We start from the raw sequence: 25,970 nt of genomic DNA on the forward strand, positions 1-25,970 counted from the left end.
TTCACAGACAGGTAAGAAGGAAAAAAAACAAATATATAAATATATACATATACATACACACTCTCTCCAGCTGCTGCAACAGCCCGCCACATCCACGCTTACAAAGCCGAAGACAGCTTACAGGCACAGTTATCATAAAGTATCCAATTTTTATGTTGCCCCCCCCTGCAAACAAAAACCTGCACTTCAGGATTCACACGTTTCAGCATTTTATTTCAAGTGGTGGCACATTTTGGTGTTAGTCTTTGAAAAACTTGTTTGTGCCCGAATGCCTCATCACGCAACTAGTGCCTCACAGGCAACATTAAAAAAGCACTGTTACCATACATTCCACATTTATATTAATGTGACCACAATCTTGGAGTGATTGATGGCCACTAGGAGCTTAAGTATGTGTGCCTCATAATATTCCAACCCATGCGTAAAGTCCTGTGTATACCTGGGTCGGAATTATGAGTTTGAACTTATTTAATGCATCGGATATGAAGAGCTTGAAATACCTCAACCTACTTTAAATTTCAGGAGGTCATACCTGCTGAAATGTAATGAGGGAAAACATGCGGTATTTATTGTAACATGCAGATTTTGGCGCTTTAAACACCAAAATCCACATGTTATTCCCCAGGAACTCGAAATAGGTGTTATTTATTGCACCCAATAAATAACGTACCCTTTGGTATAATTATTAATAAATAATGCCTTCACTGCTAACCAGGCCCAAAGTATATTATAGCGTTGTATTGAAAACAACATCAAATCACATTCAAATTATATATTTTTTCAAATCCTGGCCAAATGGCTATTGTGCAATCTTATTGGTCAAAAAATGTGTGGACTATTGGAATACTTTAAAATGTGTAATTCTCATGATGACATTATCTCGTCAACGTAGGGACCTAACTTGCAGTACTCATCTTAAACAAGCATGTTGTATTATACATAAGATCACACATGGTATTTGCTATAAAATGAAATCACCATTCAATATATACTTCCACTAATTTCCAATGATCCGGACAAGTTACAAAACACCAGCTACGCAGGTCCAATTACATACTGTTTCCCAACTCACTCACTGATGTAATGCTCGCGGATACACAAATCATATTACAATCATGTGTGATCGAATTCATGCATGTAAGTCCTAAAGTGCAGGAAGTACTCTAATGTGAACATATGAGCAAAAGAAAACAATTTCTCACAAAGATATGATAAAATCACTATTAGTATAAAGTTAAATCCAAATATAAATGCACCACACAACAAAGTGGCAGCAACATCATTTTATTAATTACTGTGCCTGCTCCTCATTTACAAGTCAATATAACAAATCATATATTTACAACAGATCACACGCAAGTAGGTTTGATGTACCCATCAAATACATCGTATGCGGATAACATAAATGTTTTGGAAATCATGACACAAATCGTATCCATTAAGAATCAGTGTACATACAACATACCCATATGCAAAAATCAAGATACTCAATAAAGGGAGACTGAAGTGTTATAAGAAGATTGCTAACTCCTCATCAACGTTGTGTCCCTGAGGCTGTTTCATATTGAGATCAAGGATCTATTTTCTTTCCAGTCATCTTAAGCATTTTTTTGTGGCCATCTTCTTTCTCATTTAGCTCAAACCTGTTAACTTAAGAATTGTAACAGATCAGGATTTTGGTCATGGGATGTCTTAAAGTGTCTGGCAATAGGATATGTTGCATCAGGCTTTTTAATGGCTCTCGTTTTCATGCAAGGAAGATGGTATTTCCCAGTTACAGCATGTTCCAGGGACACTTCAGCACACACACACACACACACACACACACACACACACACAATAATTTGAGTTGCAGCTAAGATGTTTCAAAACCATTTGTTCTTACCATCATGTAAGAGATAGGAGTAAAAATCAATTCTAGTTTTGAATGCTTTGCACTTTGTGCATCTTAAAATCCAGCCTGGGCACCCAACCAGATCACATCAGATGTTTTCTTAGAATAACTCAACACAAAAATGTCCTTTAATCAGCATGGTTTTCAATAGGTTATAGTAGAGTGTGGACCCATAGTGGTGGCTCTTATTATTGGATCTACTTGAAATAAATGCAATCACTACTGGCCTTGTTACGAGTGTGTATCATTCTGTTTGTTTTTCCTGACTTTATGGACTTAGTCATTGCTTCTTTTGATCCCTCAAAGTTAGTCCTTTGTCTATTATTATTTCCAAATAGCTGTACTCTGAGAGTACTTGGAGCTCATCACTTGTATATTTACATGGGAACTTTCTGTTGTAATGGCAAAAACAAACTTTGACTATGGGCATGGTTCACAATCAAGTCATTATTTACATTCTTGATCTAGACAATTTACCATTGTCTCAGTTCTAGCAAAGAGAATATGGTCAATATTGATTATTAATAAGGGATTCTTATTAGGAAGGAACACCTCTATCTTTTCGTAACCAGAGCACTGACAATGCAGTAAAAGTACACCTTCCAAACTAGGTCAACATACCTTAGTTGAAGAATAAAGGGCACTTACATTTGTGAAAGAGACAAACTAAGCAAGAATATGAAGTAATGACATTGATTACTTTACTAACTTTGCATGCCAAAAAAATGTTGCACACCTCTCAATAACCTTGGTGATTAATATTCCCTAAATGGTGAATGGATAAAACTTACCATGATCAGTAGATTGCAGGTGAAAAAAGGAATTCATCTATTAGTATCAGGGGTGCACAAGGCAATAATTGAGTAATCGCTTTTCTTAATCAGGGCAGTATAGGTGACCTGAGCAAATCAAGTATCAAAGAAGGAAAGTAGTAAAACGTAGCTTACATAAAAGGGTGCTAAAAAGTACACCATCAACATAGTTAACAAAAGATATAAGTAGAACATAGATCACCTCCAGTAGACATTACCAAGATGTGAGTAGAAGAGAAAACACATCTGACGCAATGTTAATGAGATTCATGAGTAGGAAATAATACACCTCCAATAAAGCTTAGAAAAGATAGATGAGTAAGGCAAAGTATGTCTCCATCAAAGTACTAATAAGAGCCAAGAATACATTTCAACAGAGCTTTAATACAACATTTAAGTAGGACAAAGTAGAAATTCAAATGAATATTAACAGTATGCATGGATGGAACAGAGTACACCTCCAACAGAGCTTTAACAAGACTTATGAATAGGAAAGATTAGATCTCAAAAAGAAATTTAACAAGATTATTGAGAAGGAAAGAGTACACCTCAAACTGTGTTCTAACAATACATATGAGTATGACAGAGCAAACCTTCGGAAGAATGTTGACATCACACATGGGTGTACACCTCCAAAAATTTGCGAGAAGACATACAAGTAGAAAAAGAGTACACCCTACACCGTAAACAGTTTTAACAAGAGATATGAGTAGGATGAAGTAAAACTTTGGAAGAATGTTAACAGTGCCCATGGACAGAAGAGAGTACACTTCAAAAAAGGTTTTAATAAGACTAATCCATAAAAAAGACTACACCTGTAAGAGTTTTAACGAAACAAAAGAGAAGGTCAGAGTAAGACGTTGGCAGAATGTTGACAATGCACCCTGGTGGAAGAGATTACATCTGTAACAGATCTTTAGTCAGGCACATGAGGAGGAATGAATTCACGTTCAACAGTGATAGCACGAAATATGAGCACAAGAGAGTGTAGCTTCCAAAGAGCTTTAAAAAGATACCTACAAAAGAGTGCTGGCAATACAATAAGTAGGACTGAGTTCACTTCTAACAGTGTGTTAACAAGATATTAGAAGGATGGTGTATGCCACCCACAGGGCTTTAACAAGGCATGTAAGGAGGGCAGAATGCATCTCCAACAAAGCTTCAACAGGACATATGAGCAGGACAGAGCATACTTCCAACAGAGCCTGTTATATAACATACGACTAAAACAAAGTAACCATTCGTCAGAGTTTTACCAGGACATTTGAGTAGGACAGAGTACATCTCTAAGAGCTTTCACTAGACATAAGTAGGCAAGAGTACACCGCAAACACAGTGTTAACGCATCAGATGTGAAGGGCACAGCACACCTCCAAAATAACAGTAAGAAGACGTTAATAGGGCACAGTACACCGCGACAGAGCAATAAAGAGATACACAAGTAGAGTGAAGTGCACCAACAGCCGAGCGGTAAAAACACAGGTAAAGCTGAGAATGAAAGCTCTTGAGCACAGAAGTGATTGCCACTCTGTGAATATTTATTCCTGGGACAGCACTTCCTCTGGATGTGTTTGGAAGTGAGGGTATCAGCTACACTGAGCTGGTGACTCCATCCTATGATGTCAAATTTAAAATGTTCAGTGGTTGGTGCTGTGTGACTGCAATATGCTGCAGTTAGAAAGTACCTGGGATGGAACAGGAGGCAGAGGGCTGCTGAGCACTGTTTCTGTATCTTGAGAATGCCTTCACCAGTATGAAGAACCCAAGACTGTGTTTTTGTAATAACATACTTACATGACACACTTATTTACTTACAATCACAATTGAGACATTACTGTCAATTACCCAGTCTCTGCACTTACGCCACACACTTGGTTTTAGCCTCGTCCCCCGTTTAGGTCTGACATTAGCCAAGACCTTTTGAATGTACTATATGTATAATATACTTACATATAGAGGCATTCAGCCCAGAGTAAAGAGTAATGACATTTCTCGGTCTGTGTCAGTCACATTTTGCTTCCTCCCATTACAGCCTATGGGATGAGGCAGTAGGTAGTCTACTTGATCCATTGGTTAACTTCACTTTGAGTGACTGCATTTTGCTCTCTCATAAGGAATACTCGTGCACACACACTAGTTCCCCTTCAGAGCTAGTGTTTTTATTTTACTTTATAATCATTTTAGTGTTGCTTTTGTGTTTGTAGAGCATGATTTAATAGCAGTACGCTTCTGATGCACATTCCATTATTATCACATCCCATCTCCTGCCAGTGCTGTTGTTGCCTTTGAAGTGTTTTGCTTTCTGACTGCTGCTTTTTTACAGCAGAGTATATCAGATTGTGTCCATGTGAAACTGTTCTGTATTAAGTAATCCTCTTCTTTCTTTCTCTCTCTTTGTTTCTTTCTTCTTTCTTTCCCCTTTATGTTTTTCTTTCTTTCTTTTATCCTTCTTTCCCCTTTCTTATGTTTTTCTTTCTTTCTTTTATCTTTCTTATGTTTTTTCTTTCTTCCCCTTTCTTCCTTATGTTTTTCTTTCTTACCACTTTTTCCTGTTTTGCTTTCTTTACCTTTTCTTACTCTGTTGTTTTTTTCTTTATTCTGCCTTCATTCTTGCCATTATACTCCTCTCCCCTTCCTCTCCTCTCTTCTTTTTCCTTCTCTCTTGTTTATTCTCTTTCCATCTTTCATTCTTTCTTCCTCTTCTCTCCTCTTCCCTCCTCTTCTCTTCTCTTTTCTCTCTCTCTTTCTTTCTCTCTTTCTTTCTTTCTCTTTCTTTCTTTCTTTCTTTCTTTCCTTCTCATTTTCTCTTTTCTTTCTTTCCTTTTCTCCTTTCTTTCTTCCTTTCCTTTCCTTTTCTCTTTTCTTTCCTCTTTTCTTTCTTTCTTTCCTTTTCTCTTACCTTTATTTCTTTCCTTCTCCTCTTCTTTTCTTTCTTTCTCTCTTTGTCTTTCTCTCTTTCTTTCTCTTTTTTCTTTCTTTCCTTCTTTCTCCTCTTCTCTTTTCTTTTTTTTCTTTCTTTCCTTCTTTGTCCTCTTCTCTTTTCGTTTTTTTCTTTCTTTCCTTCTTTCTCCTCTTCTCTTTTCTTTTTTCTTTCTTTCCTTCTTTCTCCTCTTCTCTTTTCTTTTTTTTTTCTTTCTTTCTTAAAAGCAAGAGACTTTCAGTCAATGCCAGACTGATTGCCTTTTTTTAGGTGTTCGTTGGCCAAGACCTTTTGATGTTACTAAAATTATGAATGTTGCATGAACCTTTTAGGGGCTTCAGCCAGTTTTCATTCCATAGTCTGTAGTTGGTGTCTTTAGTTTTTTTTTTTCTTCCACCCACTCCAGCATGCATTAAGGGGCAATGTATCAGCCCACTTCAGCCATTGGCTGACTTCACTAGGAGTCATGCCATCCTTTCTCAAGGATCACTTCACACATAGATTAGCTCCTTTCAGTGCCAAGGAGTTCTATTGTAATGTATTTTTTGGAGACCAAAAAAGCTTTTTTGCCTATAGCAAATATTTTTTTTTTTTCATTGATGAGGTCTCGGCATATTTCCAAACCATCAAGGTTTACAAAATCCATGAAAAAACAAAACGAGAACTGATAGAAGACGCACACCCAGCGGCAGAACTATTGACTTTATCAACGCTCGTTAAAGAGTGTAGGGCGGGAAGCCATTCATTTAATGTCCTTGTGCAGAAGAGTCCAAGGCGTTGCCTTTAAGTTTAAGAGCCGAGAAGACTCACTTTTCTTGTTAGAAAGGGACTTTACACCCGGCTCTTTCCTAAATATTGAACCTACTCTGCCTCTTGATCTTGGATGTGATTATTTAGTGCCAGAACTCCCTAGTGTAGCAGTACACTTCATATTCCATAACATTCCAGCCCCCGCGCCCCTCATGAATTTTATGAGCACTGCTCGAGGCCCCCACATTTGTGTACCCAAGTAGTGCATTCAAAGTTTTGTACTTCAAAGGGACTGGACAAGATATAATCTCGAATACCAATCTTCTGGGGTACATATGGTGGTGACGTAGAATTGATGTCATGTGTATGTATCAGCCCATGGGGGAGCCGAGTCCCTGTGCAGGTCGCAAACATTTAGGATAGTCAAGGTCTAAGATGTCATATTTATGCTCAGTTAAGACCGGGAACATGTAATTCTCAACATTTATAAAGGTCTCTTGATAGATACACTAACATTTCTTAAGAAAATCTTGGTCCACTGCTGAGAGTTTCTGACAGTAGAAACACACGTATTTGTTCCATCACTTCGTAAAAGGAAGGAATGTTCACATTTTGTCTTCCTAGGGCAAGAGCCTGCAGTGTGTCACTGAAGCGAGGAGCATTCTCTTACATGTTGAACATGTGGTTTATAGGAATTTCTCATTCACGGTATTTCAGAGACAGAATTAGGCAAAATTATTACTTTTGCATCTTCTTTTTAAAAGCCAAGACCTCAGTGATTTGCTGAGAGTCCACAGCAAGGAACAATTTGCATAGAATTTGGGCTCCAGCTTAGAATAAAGGCAGACAATGTTTGAACCTGCGAAGCCTCCTCCATGCCGCATCTCATCCTGGTTGGTTCCTCTCCAATTCAGACCCATCTCAGGTGAATCAGGCACCATGATTGAAAGGCAGTGACAGTGATATCACTTTGACATTTGTAGGAAACAAGACAGTTTCAGAGCATCTCAAAGACTCTGTGTCATATTCCTTAATGCTTATGATTAAATACACACATTTACAGGAGAAACAAGCATTTGCATAGCCAATAGGTATTGTCTATGGGGCCTTATAAGTGTTTAGCCAGAGCTATTGGCTTTGCCAATGTCTTTAAGCTATGTTGTAGAGCAGCGTAGCTGTTGTGCAGCATGTTGAAAAGTTACTATAAGAAAGTTAGGCAAGAGAAAAAATTGTTGAAAAGGCATCTCACAGCCGACCAGCCCTACATCCTTTATGCAGTACCTTAACACTAACTAAAACAACGTTGTAATGTCAAACGAGAAGCTCAAAGAAAATGAAAGTGTGTGAGAAGCAATTCAGAGGCAAAGGTTGTAAGACAAAAGTGGGGAGGGACTAAAAGTGAAGAAATAGTTATTAGTGAGAAAAGAGTAAGGACAAAGAATAGAAACAAAACGAGGACAGAATGCACTGAGATGCACTGTGATGAAAAGGGAAGAGTTCAAACAGAAAGAGTGGGGAAGGTGGAAAGAACTGGAGACAAGAGACGGCAAGGAGAATAAAAAAACTGGCAGATGTGAATGAGTGCATTGAAAAGGTTGATGAGAAAAGTGGCTGATGTGAGGAGGAGTGGTGGTAATATAGAATCTGTATAATGTAGAAAAATAGGAAATTACAGTAAAGTGGTGAAATAATGAAATGTTGGGCAAAGGTGAGTGAACATAGAAGATGAGTCAAGGTGAGAAAGATATCAAGAATGGAGGAGACGGAAGACAGCAGGGGAAGGAAGATGGGAAATGAGAAGTTACAGAGAAAGTAAAAATGAGTAGAGAACAGGGAAGAGGAGAAGGGGCAAAGGAGAAAACAGCAGGGAAGCTGGGGAGGAGAACGAGTAGAGGAACAGAATGGGGCACGATTTCTTCAGAACAGAGGGGACAAAAGAGGGAAAATGAAGTGGATCTCTATGGAAAGGAAGAAACTGATAAATGGAGAGCCTAGTTAAATGGAGAAGGAAGAACAGAGGAAGAAGAGAACGTGGATATTATGGCTTAAAATGAAAAGTGCACATAGAAAGTAATCTTGGAAAAAGAAGGTGCATTTCGGAGGAAATTGTGTGCGATGCGTGACAAATAATGCTTTTATAATCACCACTACAAGCATCAGGGACATAAGGAAGCTGTTTCTATCTAATGAACCTAATGAACCAAAGTAATTTTAAAAAGGCAGAAGCATTTGCAATTGTTGGTTCGGTTCAGCATAGAGTGACTATACAATTTTATCATACAGTGGATGCTTTTAATTTTTTGTCATAAGTAATGTATCAAAAGAAGACTACAGTGACCTCTGTATATAAAATGAACACACACAGACATACTCACTGGTTTCTTTAATTTGTTTGGTTCTTTTCTAACGAGGTTTAACGTACCATACGAAACATCTACCTACTTGGCTTAATACATTTCTGTCCTGAACGAACCACATATTTCTTCTAACAAGGCTCAGTGGTGTGTAGGAAGCTAAAATAATCCCAGGCCTGAAAGCAAAATTGATGCCAAACAGATCTGTAAATTGCTTCAATCAAATTATTTGCCTGCCAGCCTTCCACACTCATGCACAAACATGAAAAATGTTAATCAAACGTTAACTCTGGAAAAATCTCAGAAAAATACTCTACGAAAAAACGAAGTTAATTTTTTTTCCTTTTAGTTGATGAAAACCACACCTTGTGCACCATACACGATTAGACAATGAGATCTAAATAACAGTACACTTAAAACTCAATTGAACGCCTCTTCGTGGATTAAATGGGTATATCGTACAACAGTCAACTTTAATGAGGCATCATTCGATTAAAATAATGACCTGTACCTTTAGAATTCCAATTTTAGCTCAGTCCTATCACATAGGTAGTCAGCCCCCATATTAATTTTCCGCCCGCTCTCATAAAACAATCATTAATTTAACAATATTGTTCTGCTTTGGGTTTCCCTTGGAATCCACATTTCAGGTGCAGATTTCAGTTATACTGCTCAGTTTTTATAACGACTTATATTTCTCACCACACTGTGTATCAACAAGAGACCTGCTGCCAAAGTCTACACATCTTTGTTGCTCCTTATTTTCCAAATATAAGTAGAAAGGACAGAACCAGCTGCCGATCCGACTGCCATGCACCCCCAACACGCATACGCACCAGACAAAGAAGCCTAGGAGACAGGATGTGGCATAAAGGCCAGAGCTGCCAACTTTGGAGCTGGGGAACCAGGTTCAAGTCTCGGAGTCAGCTCAACATCGTTTGATTTTGGGCTAATCACTTAATATAAACGGTGCTCATGTAAAGCGCTCAAATACCTTCGGATCGAGTTTGCGCTATATAAAACTGCAAAACAAACAAAAAAAAGAATCACCCCCCCCGCACCCAGCTTGCAGCCTTTTTTCAGGCACAGACACCGCAAAGAAACAGCGAGATGCCCAAAAACAAGGAAGAGTAAGAAACAACATACCGCCCGGAGTGCGAAGCAGAGAGGCAAAAGAAAAAGGTAGTGCACCGACACTATGGTATATGGCCGATCCATGTAACAGGGTCAGTCTCCAAAGAGGTAACAAAACAGACTCAAGATGGGACAAACGTAAAGCATTTGCCTAAGGAATGAAAGGAATTTTGAAAGGCAGACCAAGGAATGAATGAAATGATGGACGTGGTGAAAGGCCTCAGAAGTAAATTACAACAGGTCGAGAGACCGTGCATGTGCGCTGCTTAGGCTCGACCTAAAAATTGAATCGTAATTTAAGAAAAAGGGGCTGAAAAGATTTTGAATCTGTGTGGAGGTACATTTCCTTACCAACAATAAGGAACAAAGCCATGTCATTGTAGTTAAAAACATGTATTAAGTTGGAGGTTGATATTATCATTTGTGAAATAAAGATGATTCCATGTACATTCTGAGGTGACTGAAGGGTGATTCAAAACCACTTCCTGGCCCGCATTTTGGATCACATCCCTGACTCTGTCCAAAGAGACAAGTTTTTAGTTGGAGTTTTATGAGAAACTAGTAGTAGAGAGTAAACATCTTGGGTGGCTATGACCAACTCTTAAGAGAAGAGGATATGCTGTGAAAATTGGAAGAACCACTGTCTCAGCATTAGTCTCTAAAGGTTGAGAATGTGCAATAAGTGTGAGTAAGGTTTCAGGAAACTGGGGACATAAAACGTTTTTTTTGTAGCGGTCAGGGCCATTGCATTGATAATGAAGGTCAATTTAAAATATCTGGCAATTGAGCAGAAATCCTGTCAATGCATGGCAGCGACACTGCAGTGACTGATGGTTAATGTAACGAGTGGGGACACCGGAGGGGAGACTTGATGGGTCTCTGCAGATGGAGGAAACTGAGCCATCGAGAGTCGCTTTAGAGAGCTGGAACACGGGAGGAGGGTATACAGGGAAATGCAAGTTAAGAAACAGTGAGGGTCATTGGGGATCCAAGACACATAAAAAGCTGAAAGAGTCTATTAATTGTGTGGAGGCAGGAGAGAAGCAGTACCAAAGAGGGAATGATGAGGGTCTCTAGAAAGCAAGTACAATGAGGTGGTAACAAGGGTCATTGCAGAAGAATGAACTTTAAGGAAACTAAAGGCTGCTGTCTGAGGGGGTGCTAAGAACGGCGGTCCCTATAGTGTGTCAGGATACTGAAGTGACTCTAGAGGGCAATCCTGTGGGAACATTTGGTTCATTTGGGGCAAACTAGGCCCTCAACTCCCAGAACTCTTTATTCAGACTGTCAGTCTGACATCCCGTGAGTGGGCTCGTGATGTTCTGTCGACATAGAGTGAGTTTGCATCTCTTGGGCACAGAAGATGCCTGGTTGTATGAGCCCATACATGGCATTTGGATCCTTAATTTTCACAGAGAGGTGATGGGATAAGAAAGGTGCTGGCAGTGCTTTGACCAGGTTTTGCTCTGATGCATGAGGGGAGAGAAGAAGCCCACGGGTGAAATGGAGCAGTGTGGGCACAGCAAGGATGTCTGGAGATTGAGAGCACCAATGTAGGAGTCTAAGGGAGCTGAACACTGGAGAGGCACTAACGAGACAGGCAACATTCTCACTTCTGGACATTCCGATCACATCCAGCTAGGGTTGCCACATTATATTTGCAAGACTTAAAAAAAGCTACATTGACCTTTTTCAAACCCGAACACAATTTATGCCCTCACGGGACCGATAAACTATCGAGACCCAAACACTATAAGAGCCCATATAAGGAAGATTTGTCTCCAAATAAAATTTATTAACCCAAATACAAACTGTTTTAGACACTGTCACACTGAGGGTTTAAATCTTAGAACTAATCTACCAGCGAGTATCTCATATCAGTACCGCACTACCAGCCTGAGCCTACCAAAAGATAGAGTCTGACTTCAGAACCAGTGAGACTCTAATCCCAAAGATAGGATGCCAGTGGTACCCATCTGTGAGGGTGTGTCATCCTAAAGGTTGTGCAAGAATGGTGTTAGTCTATGTGTGAGTCTAGCTTGAATCTGAATGGGAGTCTGGGTTACTGTCCCACATCTAGTCCTGTCCCTGCGGGAGTCGGGTCCCAGTTCCTCTACAGTCCTTGCATCTATCTAGTCTTAGAACCTTCATGAGTCTAGTCCCGGCCTCGGTGACGCCTGGCCCCAGTCCCAGTTGTGAAGTCTGGCCCCAGTGCCAGTGTGGTCCCTGTACCTGTGTGTCTGGATCCAGTGTTATTCTGGTGCCTGTGTGTGCCTGTCCTCAGGCCCAGTGCCTGTGTCAGTGTTGCCCCTGTGTGTATATGGCCCAGTCCTAGTGTCAGTGTGGTCGCTATATGTTTGTCTCCAATCCCGGTGTCAATGAGGCTCGTGTGCTTCTGGCCCCAGTCCTAGTGTCAGTGTGGTACTTGTTCCTGTGTGTCTCTGGCCCCAGTCCCTCTTGGTCTGGTACCACCTCGGTGTGAGCGTTGTTCCTGTGTAAGTCCGGCCACAGTCACTGTGTTAGAATTGTCTCGTCCTCTGTGAAAGTTTGTCCCTTACCAGTCCGGTCCTAGTCCCTGAACGAGTGTGGTCACCATTCATGGACATGTTTAGCCCCAATTCCTGTTCGCACCTGGTCCCAGCCCCTGTGCAAGTTTGGTCCCAGGCCCCATGCTAATCTGGCAGCAACAAAAACCCAGGGCTTCTTCTCTTTATTTTTCTCCTTAATCACCATGGTTTGGGTTATCTGGCACTTCCATCAAATCCCACCCCATTGTCCAGTCCATTCTTGGTTTGTGAACCAGAGTTAGGGTTTGTTTTCTGGCCTTGAAGAGCACTCCTGGATAAATGTTAAATTCCCTTTCTCCGCCCTTCCTGCAGCTGACATTACAAGGTTGTTGTCAGAGCTGGAGACTGTGTTTGATTTCCATCGGGGTGGATTCCAGCATAGATATATCATTGCAGCTTGTAACAGTAGTCGACGGCTCCTCTACAGTTTTCCAGATCTACAGGAGAGGGAAGATAGAAAAGCAAGTGAATGTGTCAGCTAAATATTCAAAGTATTTCTTTCCCTCGGAATTCCTATCTGAACAAACGTGGCTCTTTTTTGAAGGACCTGAAATCTATTTATTCAAATAACTTGCCATCACAAAATTCATAACCTAAGTCAATCAAAATAATTCATACTGTAAGAAATTGGATCATTGATTGAGGGGTGTAAAACACTACTCAAGCAACAGCCACAATCCTTGTTAGGGTGAGCTACAAAAGTCACTAAATAAATCTGTGCTTAACCCTCTGCTAGCTTGGCATGAAAGCAGTTATGATTAACATGATAAACAGTAGTAAGCACAACTCAAGAAAAATGCCAACCCAATTTGGAAAAAGTACATTTTAATACATCAAGCTACACAAAAACGAAACTAATCCAACGGGGAGAGCATGAGTTATGAATGTTTAAAGTTTTTAGTGAAACCTAGCTATGAACAGATCAGATTGCTAACCACAGGTACCTGGTTGAGCAAAACCATGGCAAAGTCAAAAGTTAAGGTCAACTCCGATGGAGCATGGGTTGGGTAGTTGAGATAGATTGGTCCGGTTTTAGCTTACCTTCAGACTTAGAGGAAAGTTTGAAGAAAAGTGGAGGAGAAGGTATTGTTCAGCAGGGCATGGCAGCAGGCTGTGTCAGAGGAAGCGTTGTCATCACTGGGGAGTGCTGGACGAAGTCCTGGCGCAGCTGTCGATGATGGCGAGAAAAATCTCAGAGCAGGCTAGCTGGATTTTGAGACTGAGGAAGTTGTTGTCTTCAGATGTGAGCCTGTTGTCAAGCTCGGTGAAGATTTTTATCTTGGGACTTAAGACAACGTTTTGGAAGTTAGAAACCTATTGATGGACAAAGCTGCAAGCTGTAATCGAAGAAGGCTCCATGAGGCTGGATACCATTTCACAGAGGTGCTGCTGAACAGAATTTGCTGCTAAGAAAAGAATGTAGTTGGAGCGACCGCAAAGTCATGCCCTCTGGCAATGCACCTTGGGTCAATCGGCTGGCAGGTAGGTCCCAGTCTTCTGTCAGTTCTTCTGGAATATTTTAGTGAAAATGTTTCCAAGTCCCAAGTTTTAGGCAGGAGTAGCACCTTTATCACCACTTTCAAGAGTCCAGGACCTGGGGGGGCACCGCTTGGGGAGTTAGGACGCACTTTAGCAGAGGCCAGGTGCAGGGTTCAAGGTTTCTGGAGCTTGCCATGTCCCTGTAGCCGACACAGGAAGTCAGACAACTAGCCCTTGAAGTCACTCTGGTCTGGTAGTCCTGGGTTCAAGGAGATGGTCCACTTCTCCTTCAAGCAGCAAGGAAGGCCTCAAGCAGCAGGGCAGTTCTCTGGGGAGCATGGCATGCTTCAAACAACTAGGCAGTCCTTTGAGGTACAAGGTCATCCTTCTGAAGACTTCTACAGGTCCAGGAGTGTACTGAAGAACAAGATGCGTTCCGAGGGTCCAATATTTATACCTAATGCCAGCCTTTGTAGTGGTTGAATTTCCTATGGTACCCCCACATACAGTTCTGGAAAGTTCTTTATTTCCCCTGTCAGGGCTCCAATAAGTCTGGGGTGACAAAAGGCTAGTGTCTGGTTCCTTTGTGTTTCTGTTGGAGACAGCCATTTGAAGTGTAAGTGGGAAGTGATACTTACAGGATGGCTCATCCTGCCAGCACCTATTCTCCTTTGTCACACTGACTGGGGGGAATAGACAAAAGAAAACAGCTAAGCCATTCACATTCATTCTGACCTAGGAAAATGGCAGCAGGTATCAAATGATTAGAGCAAGAGCATTCCTTTTTAAAAGGAATTCCAAATTTGAAAGCCCTATATCCTACCAATTAAAAGTTAGCATGTATTAAATGTAACCCAATGTTATCCTATGAAATAAGTAGGCTGTTCAACATTGAAAAAATTGAAAAACAGATTTAGAGGGGTTTCACTACCAGGAAATGTGAAACTTAAAAACACATGTCCTCCGTTTTACATACAATGCACCCTGCCCTCTGGGCTGCTTAGGTCTACCCTAAATGTGTCCTATATGAATAAAAAAAAAAGGTTTTAGGTCTGGCAAGATGTGTATTTTGCCAGATCGGAATTGCAGTTTAACCTACAATACAGACTGCTATAGCAGGCCTGAGACAGTTTTTAGAGAGCTACATTAAGTGGGTGGCACAAACAGTGCTGCAGGCCTACCAGTAGCATTTAATTTACAGGCCCTGGGTACATGTGGTATTGCATTCTAGGGACTTACAAGTAAATTAAATGTGCTCATCAGGTGTAGTCCAATTTTACCATGTTTTATGGAGAGAGCACAAGCACATTAGCACTGGTTTAGCAGTGGTAAGGTGCACAGAGTCCTAATGCCAATTTCAGAACCCAGGAAGTGTGAAAGCAGAACATTTGGGGGAAGACCACATCAATAATGTCCGGTCTAACAATCCATAAATAGTTCAAATCTCTACGCTTTTTGGGATAGACACTTATTGCTTCATCAGGAGATGTATTTATGTATCATATCTATTGAAATTTAAATACCGAAACTCACATTTTCTAGCTCACATTTCCAATCAAAGTTAAATAAAACACAGTTATAACTCATTTAGGTCTGCACCCCTGAAAATTCAACATTGGGTTATAAGAATTGCCATGCGTGTTTTACTTTCAAGCATGACCAACACTGCCCGTATATAACTGACCATGTTCCCAAATAGGTTGTATGATGGAATCACGCATGTCTGAATAACGACCGCGTTGTTTCCACGCATGCCTTTACCACGCATGCCTTTACAACTATTTTACGTTGTAAAGGCATGCCTAATAAAGGCATGTGTGGAAATGGCATGCGTGGTTGTCACATGCCACCAACCCAACCCTAAAAACAGAAGACCCTGACTCCCCAACCATTAAAAACTACCTGATACCCCCACCCACCCTGAGCCCTCAAACAACCCCCACAAAAATAAAACAACCCAACCCCTAAAAACAAAATTACCCTGACCCCCCACCCCCTCCCCTAAAAACAGAAGTACCCCGAACCCCACCTTTAAAAACTACCCTGATACGCCCCACCCACCCTGAATCGTAAAACCGACCCCCACACCCCTAAAAAAACTACCCAAACCCTAAAAACAAAATTACCCCCCACCTGAGTACAAAATTACCCCAACCCCCACCCTCAACCGTAAAAACCCGATCCCCCACCTGCCCTGAATACAAAATTACCCCAAACCCCAGCCCCTCCCCTAAAATCCCGCCCCCCACCCACCCTAAATACAAAATTACCCTGACCCTCTATCCCCAAAAATCCGCCCTAAATACAAAATTACCCCGACCCCCCAGCCCTAATAACCCACCCCCACCTGCCCTAAATACAAAATGACCCCAACCTCCGCCCCTAAAAACCCGAACCCCTCCACCCGCCCTAAATACAAAATTGCCCTGACCCCCACCCCTAAAAACCCGCCCCGCCCTAAATACAAATTACCCTGACCCCCCACCCCTAATCACCCGCCCGCCCCTAAAAACCCGACCCCCCCACCTGCCCTGAATACAAAACTACCCCAACACCCCTGCCCCTAAAAACCCGACCCCCACCTGCCCTGAATACAAAATTACCCCAACCCCCGCCCCTAAAAACCCGACCCCCCACCCTCACTAAATAAAAAATTACCCCGACCCCCCCACTCCTTAAAACCCACCCCCACCCTAAATACAAAATTATCCCACCCCTAAAATCCCACCCACCCTAAATACATAATTACCCAACCCCCCTAATAAAAAATGACCCTTACCCCCCCTGCCCTGCCCCTAAAAAGCCCAAATCCCGACCCCACAGAATACAAAATTATCCCAACCCCCCACTTCCACCCCTAAAAACAAAATAACCCTGACCCCCCACCCTAAAAACTATATTATCGACCCCCCAACACCGCCCCTTAAAAAAAAAAATAACCTCACCACCCCAACCCCTTCACCCCGCCCTTAAAAACTGCCCCCAACCCTGCCCCAGCCCCACTTACCTGACCTCGTCCTCTCCCGATGGATCTTCCTTTTTTTCTGCTTTAATCACGCATGTGAGTTGTTCAGTAAATGCGTGGTTTAGGCAAAGAAAAAGGCCTGCGTTGTTCAGGCAAGCATCATTCCTCTTGCGTGAACAATGCAGGCGTGGTTCCAGACGCGTTGTTCCGGATCTTTCCCTCCCAAATATTGTCACAAATAGTATCTTGGTCTTCCATGTTTTCTTTACCTCTGGCTGCTCTTAAGTCTTTTCTTTAACAACAGACTCCCAAACATTTATTACCTTTTATTGTATTACCAGGTTATAGTACAAGGATCTAATCTTTCATTTAATCCATGCCGTTGGATAGACTCCAGTAAAATTCATCCACCGACATTCTCCCTGTAAAGTATGATGCATATATTCGAATTCCTTCCGGGATATTGAGCACTTCAGAAATCTGAAACCTCATTTGAGCAATATGTGGTGATGTCATGGTTCTTCGGAAGCAGTTATTCTCTGTGCCCCTTTTTACCATGAAAGTCGCCGTTATCTTTTCTCAATAAAAGATTTGAAGAATATTCCCCGTGTACTCGTCTCTTATACAATATTATGAAAAGCCTCCAAAGTGCCCTGGTATTGCTGACAGCATATCCTTACTTCAAACTTTGATTTCATGCATCTTGACATTTGTCTCAGATATGTCTTCCACATGGATGTTCCACTATTTGAATTGCATATTTTATATTAGATGTAGCGTTTGATGCCCTAGCTACTTTTAGATATTTCAGAATTGGTCTTCAATTACACTTCCATAATTTGAACATCCCAGGCAGAGACATGTCCCATTTCTTTCTTCTTGCTTGTCTCCATAATAGTCATTTTTAACAGCTGGTTAGTGCCTCTGCTCGACTCTGAGAGGCTACACATTCCCTATAACAGCATGCATGAAATGCGTTTAACCTCTCCACTACATGGTGTTCAGCATACACCTCTCTCCAAAAAGAGGAGAATGGGATGCTTTCTTTCCACCAGACCCCATATAAAAGGCCGAACCAGTCACAGCACCTCCACAGAGATCCTTGGAAAAACCCTCTTTGTACAAACTACATCTCTGCCAGTGGAAGAACCATGTGATTTACTTCTCCGTGTAGAATCAACATCTCTCTCCTCAAGCAGAGTCCATGATACATCCTGACTGCATAGTAACAGCATCCTCTGTGCAAGGTGAAAGAGTTTGCAGTTTAAATCTGCATCATTCAGTTAGTTACGTGGTGGTCATTCAGAAGCAGATGAGGAGCACCTACCAAAAATAATAGGTGGCCCGTCTGCCAACCTTGCGCTCCCCTGAGCCCATGTAGACTTTGAAGAACAACTAGCTTTCTGCCTAAAGAGCCTCAGCCTGCTTCACTGACAGAAACCCTTGATTAGTGCATCAGTCGCATCACATTAGTTCATATTTCAAACCAGATGCCCAGTGCTATATATGAAATACTTATTAGTGCTAATCGCCTAACCATCTGCCAGTACTGGAAGGCTAATTTGACCCATTTGTGCCAGCCACTCCTTAGTTTGCCTGCAACCCTTCTATGAGTCTCTCTTTGGTGAAAAAGACCACTTTGGCATCCTTTTCATTTCTCCTTGGTGCTGGACCTTTGCTCTAAACTACCAGGCTCTCCTTAGTCCTGGAATGCGTCTCCGGTACATGTACGCCTTGACAGTTTTATGACAGAATTTCGTTTAAATAAAAATTGTCTGACATAAACACTTGCCCTAAATATTGTTTACAAAAATGTTGTTCAATTAGGTGTATACGTTTTATTATTACCTTCAAGTGGTATTTTGCAGAGATTTTTAGGACACAATATTTATGTCAGACAATATTTTTAAATTGATATTCGGTACCAGACCGCCTTGACACATTTCTACCACTCGCTCTATACAGGTTTAAAGGGCTTCTCTGCTGCCTTTCTGGCAGTCTCACGTTAGAGCTTAAAGGTTTTTCTGGTGCTGTTCTACTGGGCTCTTGCTAGTGCTGGAAGGCTTATCTGTATTGATGTATCTATGCAGAGGCATTTGTGCAGTGTGACAAAACCTGGGAAGCAACAAAGTACTAATCCACGCATGAGAGCCCAAGAGCCTGAAGCAGCACCATTTATGCTGACTCAGGCACCAAGTAAGTTCTACGGGGAGTTGGGTGGAGGGTGCTAATGGTCCTAATCTCTCTTCAGATTCTTTATGAATTGCAGGAGTGTTAGACCACTTTTGATGTCACTTGAGATGTACATATGCTGGGTGTGTAAATGGAAAAAGGCCTACCTCTGTATTTGGTCTCCTTGCAGTTTTCCATCTCCAGTCTGGTGTGTTTGTAGGTATGTATGTGTGTGGTATTCCTTAAGTGCAAACTTAGCTAAAAGGCAATGGAGCATTGTTTATGGTCAAAGATCAGCATTATGGTAGTGAATGAGACGTACTATGGCAGGTATGATGCCCTTAAGGAGTGTCAGTGTGCAGCAGTGTGTTACCACATCCAGATACAACACAAGGAAGGCTTGAAAAGCAATTCTGATGTTGCTTTTTGGAAGCAATATTTTCACTTTCTTCAGAAGAGAGAGCTGGCACCAGGCCATCTTTGTTTTTTATCCAAGAGTTCTTTGAGGGTGAAGTTGGTGTCCAAGGTGAATCCAATTAACTTGTCATTAAGTGGTGATATCTTGTTTTCTGGTGTGTGTCTAAATTGGTTAGATTCTTGGCAAAGCATGCTAAGGTACCATATCGGGTACCTTGCAGGTGATGCAATATGTCTTTGAAATAACACAGGTCTGGAAGGAGAAGCCAGTTTAGCTCCATCAACAATGGTGTGATTGAGAACGAACTTCAAATCCTTGATAAGCAATGCTGCTGAACGTATAATGTCCTTGAAGAGTGCCAAAGTGGTGTTGGGGAAACTGTTGTGCAGAGCGTTGCATCCATCCAGGTGTAAGACGACCATGTCTTGCACTGTTGGTTTTCAAAAGAAAGTATTACACTTTATTCAGGAGGGAGAGGTCGTACCCTGATGTCTTGGTTTTCTTGCCAATGTCTTCTGAATGTGTCATCTATGTCTGCACTGGTACGATGTCTTGGTTTTCTTGCCAATGTATTCTGAATGGGACATCTATGCCTAGGGTGAATCCAAGTGATTTAGCAGGCCTGAATCTGTGGTTGTTTGAAGCTAGAGGTGAAAAGAGGTGTTCAATCTTCATTGTGTTGAGCTTATTTAGGTGCCTGACATCCTCGATTAGTTTTCAAGGTAGTTTTTGAGTCACAGAATGTCGTTTGTTGAGACGATTTTGAGGTAGAGTTGATTATTACTGGCATCCTACTGGACATCCGTGTTGTTGTTGGGGAGTATGGATTCAAGAATTTCCATGTGGAAGATAAAGATAAAGGGGAGGAGTATAGAGACCTGAGGTACTCTTCAGAGAGTAGGAGTTCCAGTAATCTTGTGTTTTTGCATACCTTGGTGGTGATTAGTGTCTTGGTACGTAAATCAGTGCAGGACTTTGTCAGAAAAGAGCAGATGTGTTTCCGGGGTGTGGATTAGTGTTTGATGATTGATTGAATTGTAGGCTGTAGAGTGGTCAAGCAGCATCATCAGATTGGGACCATTTCCCTCACTGATTAGGAATGTGTTGTGCACTACTTGAAGAGTAGTGGTTTCCAGGCTCAGTCAATCAGTCAGTCGACTTATAGAGTGCAGCTTGTCACTCGCAAGGGTATCCAGGCACCAGCAGGGTCCAGATGGTCAGCCTAAGAACCAGGTCTTCAAAGCTCAATGGCACTCCAGAAAAGATGGATAGGTCCAGAGATGTAGTGGAAGTTTGTTCCATGCCTTCGCTGCCAGGTAGCAGAAAGAGAGCCCCCTGCTGCTGCTTAGTTGGAGGCAGGGGGAGTGGTCCAGCGAGAGGGAGGCAGCTGGTGAAAGGTCAGGCGGTGGTTCATATAGACAGGTCTGCAGTTGTGTAGAGCCTTGATTGAGAAGGTCAGGAGCTTGAACTGGTGTCTTTTCTTAATAGGGAGTCAGTGGAGTTCCCTGAAGTTAGGGTGATGTGGGTTTGTCTTGGGAGTTGGAGGACCCTTCTGGCTTGGCGTACTGTATAGAACTGCAGGGTGGTTGTAGCTGAATTGATAACTCCATTGACAATAGCTCTTGCTGATTTGCTTCTGTAACTAGATGGATATTGGTTTTTTAATGTTTCCTATGGAGGGTACGTGGGTGATGGGAAGACTCTTATAAAAAACCTTATCATTAGTGGTAGACAGTCACAGCTCGTGGGGGCTACAAGGGGCGGCGCATGATGGAGGAAGGAATATTAATAATATTAAAAAATAAATGTATAAAAAAGTACCTGCACGCGGCACCAGCGATCCTCCGTCTTCTCAGCAGGCAGCACAGGCTCCTCGCGTGCCCTGCAGCCAATCCTGACGCTGCTCGGAACAGCGTTAGGATTGGCTGGGAGCACCCAACTAGGGCGCTCCCAGGCAGACTGGGAGCTTGTGCCTGCTCTCTCCAGCCGGGCAACACAATGCCGGGCTGGAGAAAGCACAGTGCGCATGTGTGTTTGGCCGGCCCGAGAACACACATGCGCACTGAGGGAAGTGCACAGTGCACTTCCCTCATTCCTGTCAACCCCAAACCCCACCCCTTTGACAACAAAAGGATAATAAACTTTGTTTATTATCCTTTTGTTTGTTAAAGGATTTGCAGCGGTTGCTGGTGGCGGGGGGGGGAGTCGATGCTCCTCTGCCATAACGGAGGAGCTGCCGCCGGTGGTAGACACTGAGGACACTTTCTCACCTCTAGCACATTTACAGCACATACCTCCACTTTATTTATTGTACAATTTTCTATAACAGAAACACTTATATGTGCCTTACATTGGAACAACCGAGGAGACGGAGGTCTCAGGTTACCGTTAACATGCATTGTGCACACGTATCAGAATAGTGTCTTAAACTAATACTAGATGGTATGCTATGCAATCAATCGGTGACCATATAGGCAGTAATTATTTCAATGAGTTTAAAGGTTTCAGAGAACACCTGGAGGAGCGATGAGAGCAGGCGAGTATGTATATGAGGATAGTAGGATCAGACCACCCATTGAAGCAGCACATTACAACTTAATGGGAACAAGAGTAAGTGGGCAAGGTGGAAATTACTAGAGATGATACATAGGGAAGAGAGTTGTGCAAGAAAAAATATGACTGAGAACCAGGGGTGAATGGTAACAACTCATAAGAGAGATGCATGTTCAATGTAGGAGCGTGGAATGAAGAAGATATGAAGATCAAGGAACAAAGGTTCCTGCTTAAATTGTTCTTTTGAATAGAAATGTTTCATCAAACAATATGGACGCACAAGGGTTCAGACACACTCTTACAGGAATTGCTCATACCATTTAGTATTTGGTGCTTCTGTCATTGTTTCTGGTATGTGCCAAGAGCCGATCTCCTCCTCCTTTTGTAGTCTCGCTCTGATAAGTCTTACCAGGCACACACCCACACACACACACACAGACACACACACCATCATCCTCCAACACTATCTCCTTAATAATGAGAGACTTCATACTTATGTTTCTTCACTCTCCCCCTGTTGATGGCAAGTCCTGACTCTTTGCTGCATCACTCCACTTCTACCACTTGGTTCCGGCTAGTGGGACTCTGCTTCCACGGTCACTGTTTCAATGAGATTCCTCCAGTCACATCCTTCCACATTCACCATGGGTAGCAGACCACAAGAAAGGACAAAGGCACTGACCTGGTCAAATTTCCGCCCGCTGTACATCTCGTTTTTGTTCATGAAGGTCAGCAGGATCCAGTCACAAAGAAACGAGCCCTGGAAGGGGGAGCACAGACAGTGTCTTGAACAAACATGATGCACCTCTTCATACAATCAGTGAAGCTGCACCACATGACACTACTTTACTCCTAAAAGAAATGTGTCACATTCTGGCCACCTACTGCCACCATGGTGGCCTCCACCGGAACACAAGCATGTTGGAGGTAGAGGGGGCCCAAGGAGGAAGAGGGTAACCAAACGCCTGGTTTTGGAAACTGACAGCAGGTTTCAGCACACAAAGGGCCTGATTTATACTTTTTTAGCGCCACATTTGCGTCATTTTTTTACACAAATGCTGCGCTAAAAAAGTATAAATCAGACCCAAAGTGCTTAATGTAATGCTCTATTTCAACAAAACACAATTTCAAACTATTTATTATTGGTTTTAACTCGAAATCAAATTTTTATAATATTAAATTGTTGAAAAGCTTATTGCAGTCAAAACAACCTCTACTTCCTGGATTTACAGATTCTCAGAGGCTGTTCACCCTTTCAAAGGGAGGACCAAATAACTGATAGTGTGGACGCTTCAGTGGCTGTTATTTAGCACTACAGTTTTTCTTTTACTTGTAGTGTTGTAGGATTTGTGTGTTTTTTTTTTAAACAAATGGTTTGTGTTCTGCCATTGTGAATGGAATAAAGTGGAGGAAGGACTACATTTTTTGACAGCAGTGGATGCTACTGTGTGAGCAGGGTTGGCTTTAGAGCGGTGCAACTGTTGTGGCTGCACTGGCGCTGACCTGAATGGGGGCGCTGTGTCTAGCAATAACTTATGATTTTTATAAACACCCACTGCAGAGTTCCTTGTGTGTCCAGCATTCAGGCAGCAAATTTCAAGCTAACTCTTGTGATTAATGTTCCTGCTAAAGAGAGAGATTAGAGTTTTATCTAGTGGCAATTTTGAGTCACCATAAAGTAGCACAGAGGGTTAATATGCCTGTTGCAAAGAACAGATCTGTATTTTATGGGTATAGCTGAGTGAAACCGTAAAGCCTGTCCTTGCAGGCACTATAAAACAGATGAAATGTATGTGAGAGAGAGGCAATGGAAAAATGAGGAGCACTTTTTTGGGGTGGTAGTGAGGGAATCCAAGGAGGTGGTAATTTGGTGTGGGCGCCAAAAAAGATTGTTGCACTGGGTGCCACAAGCGCTAAAGCCAGCCTTGTGTATGAGCACTGACTGGGCAAAGCAACGCCAACTCCCCACAGCCCCACTCGCTGAGGCCTACCCCACACTGCGTTCCAACTGTGTTGAACACTGATGCATGTCCATTTTTATTGTATCCAATTATGTAGCATCACTCGTATTTCTAGAGATGCCCAGTTTGTGCAGAGAAGGGACGTGAGATACATGGGACTAGTGAGCTAAGCCCAGGATCACATTCTGAGATACAGTGGTGAAGCTGGGACTTGACCTCGGGTGCTCTAGCAGTGCTGGATCAATCTCTGTATTTTAAATATGCTATTGTCTATAAAAAATGCCTTTTATGACTCAATTGTTGCACTAATGTAATAGTGTAGGATCTGATTTAGAGTGTAGTAACAGAATCTTTTTTTAAACTAGCAAATTCTCCATTCGTGCCTACTATGGTATGCCCACAGGAGTTATTGCCCCTTGCATGGTGGATATGCCACCAGTGGAGACTTCTCGACTCTGGCAAAGTTCTGAATTAACTTTGCAAAATATGGTAGAGTATCCAGTATCCAATCTAGGGTGCCAGATCAGCTACCATGTTTGTTTGAGGTATCTCAGCAGAGAAATGGTGGCGGACCTTTATGCATGTTTGGAGGCCAATCCATACAGCAATCTAGGAACACAAGATAATTGCCCACGGTTATTTAGAGACATTCTGCCAGCAGTGGGGGCCCTTGGTGGGTTTTCCATCAGAGGTTTTTATTACAGAAAGTGACTTTGCCAAATTGTTGGTAGATATGTCCCATGGGCAGAGGAAGGAAATAGTTAGGTCTGATCAATATGATTTAATGTTTTCTCACAAAAGTAGGATAAACAGGCAGATCTTTGCAGAATTGTGAAGAAAGCCACAATCAAGAATGTGTTGGACCCGGGGCCATAGGTTCGAATCCCAGCAGCTTCCCTCAGCCTTTCAGCCTTCAGTTGTAAAAAAACTTAGATGACACCATCTCACTGGGGTTTGTGACTGGTTCACTGTCGAGTCTATCTGGTAAGTGGTCAGTGTTTTTTGGGTTCTGGCTAATCAGAGTATTCTCGGGCTCATATTCCTCCCCAGATTCCTCCGATTCTGTCGCCGGGAGGTTTTGTTCTAGGTCGGCACCAGGTGATTCTCTAGGAGGTTGAAATCTCTTGAACCAGGATATATTCCGAGCAACTTGTTCGGTCTCTCTTTCTGCCACCACAAGTGAACCCTGGTGCTTAGTGACTGTCCATGGTTTGTCCTCGAACGGCAGACGGAATTTTCTCACTGGGAACCTGTCTCGGACTAGTACAGAGTCTCCAACTCGAACATCCGATGGACGTGATCTCCTGTGACAGCTCGCCAAGTCATTCGATCGTTTCCTTTTGGAGTATTCCCTCCCTTCATTGACAGGGACGGGCTTTCACGATTCATGATGCGGTATGACATCGCTCTTGCTGTACTCTGTGCAACCCTTCCATGACCATTCGTGCGTCAGGGGTAAGAGACTGCCACTGTTTCTGTCCAGCACGCCAGTTGTTATTTTTCACAGCGTGCGTCGCTCTCTAAAGGTTATCATCCGCTTCCGTGGCCTGTCTTTTGGTGTCCATCAAGATGGGTAGAGGTCAGGATCTCTCTGCTACGTACTTCACATACTCCTCCATTGCAAGGGCTTCACTTTCTTCAACAGGGGTGGCAGGTCTGGAGTGCCTTGAAAGATAATCCGCTGGGTTGTTTGCCCCTGGGCGATATTCCACTTTGCAGTTGTACTCTTGCAACTGGAGCATCCACTTTTCAATGCGTGGAGGTGGTTTGGAAGCAGTGCCTTGGAAGAGCTGTACCAGTGGATTGTGGTCTGTGGTGACAACGAATGGGTGCCCATACACATACAGGTGGAAGTGTTTGCACCCCCAGTGGATGGCAATCGCTTCTTGCTCAATCAGGGAATATCTTTTCTCAGTATCTGTCAGCGAGCGGCTCGCATACGCAACAGGGGCCCAGTCATCAACTTGAACCTTCTGGAGGGGTACAGCCCC

The 25,970-nt window shown here is 42.5% G+C and overlaps 1 protein-coding gene across 2 annotated transcripts in view; it reads right to left on the reverse strand.

The window, feature by feature from the left end:
- Positions 1-1,300: 1,300 nt before the first annotated feature.
- P2RX2 (purinergic receptor P2X 2) overlaps positions 1,301-25,970 on the reverse strand; it is a 126,322-nt gene continuing 101,652 nt past the window's right edge. For both annotated transcript variants that reach the window (XM_069214651.1, XM_069214650.1), the window contains exons 11-12: positions 22,701-22,778; positions 1,301-12,868 (exon numbers count right to left, since the gene is read on the reverse strand). In XM_069214651.1, coding sequence (XP_069070752.1) covers positions 12,764-12,868; positions 22,701-22,778 — 183 coding nt within the window. In that variant the 3' untranslated portion in view covers positions 1,301-12,763. The remainder of the gene's footprint in view (positions 12,869-22,700; positions 22,779-25,970) is intronic.

This window comes from Pleurodeles waltl, chromosome 11 (genome assembly GCF_031143425.1).
Source record: "Pleurodeles waltl isolate 20211129_DDA chromosome 11, aPleWal1.hap1.20221129, whole genome shotgun sequence".
NCBI lineage: Eukaryota > Metazoa > Chordata > Amphibia > Caudata > Salamandridae > Pleurodeles > Pleurodeles waltl.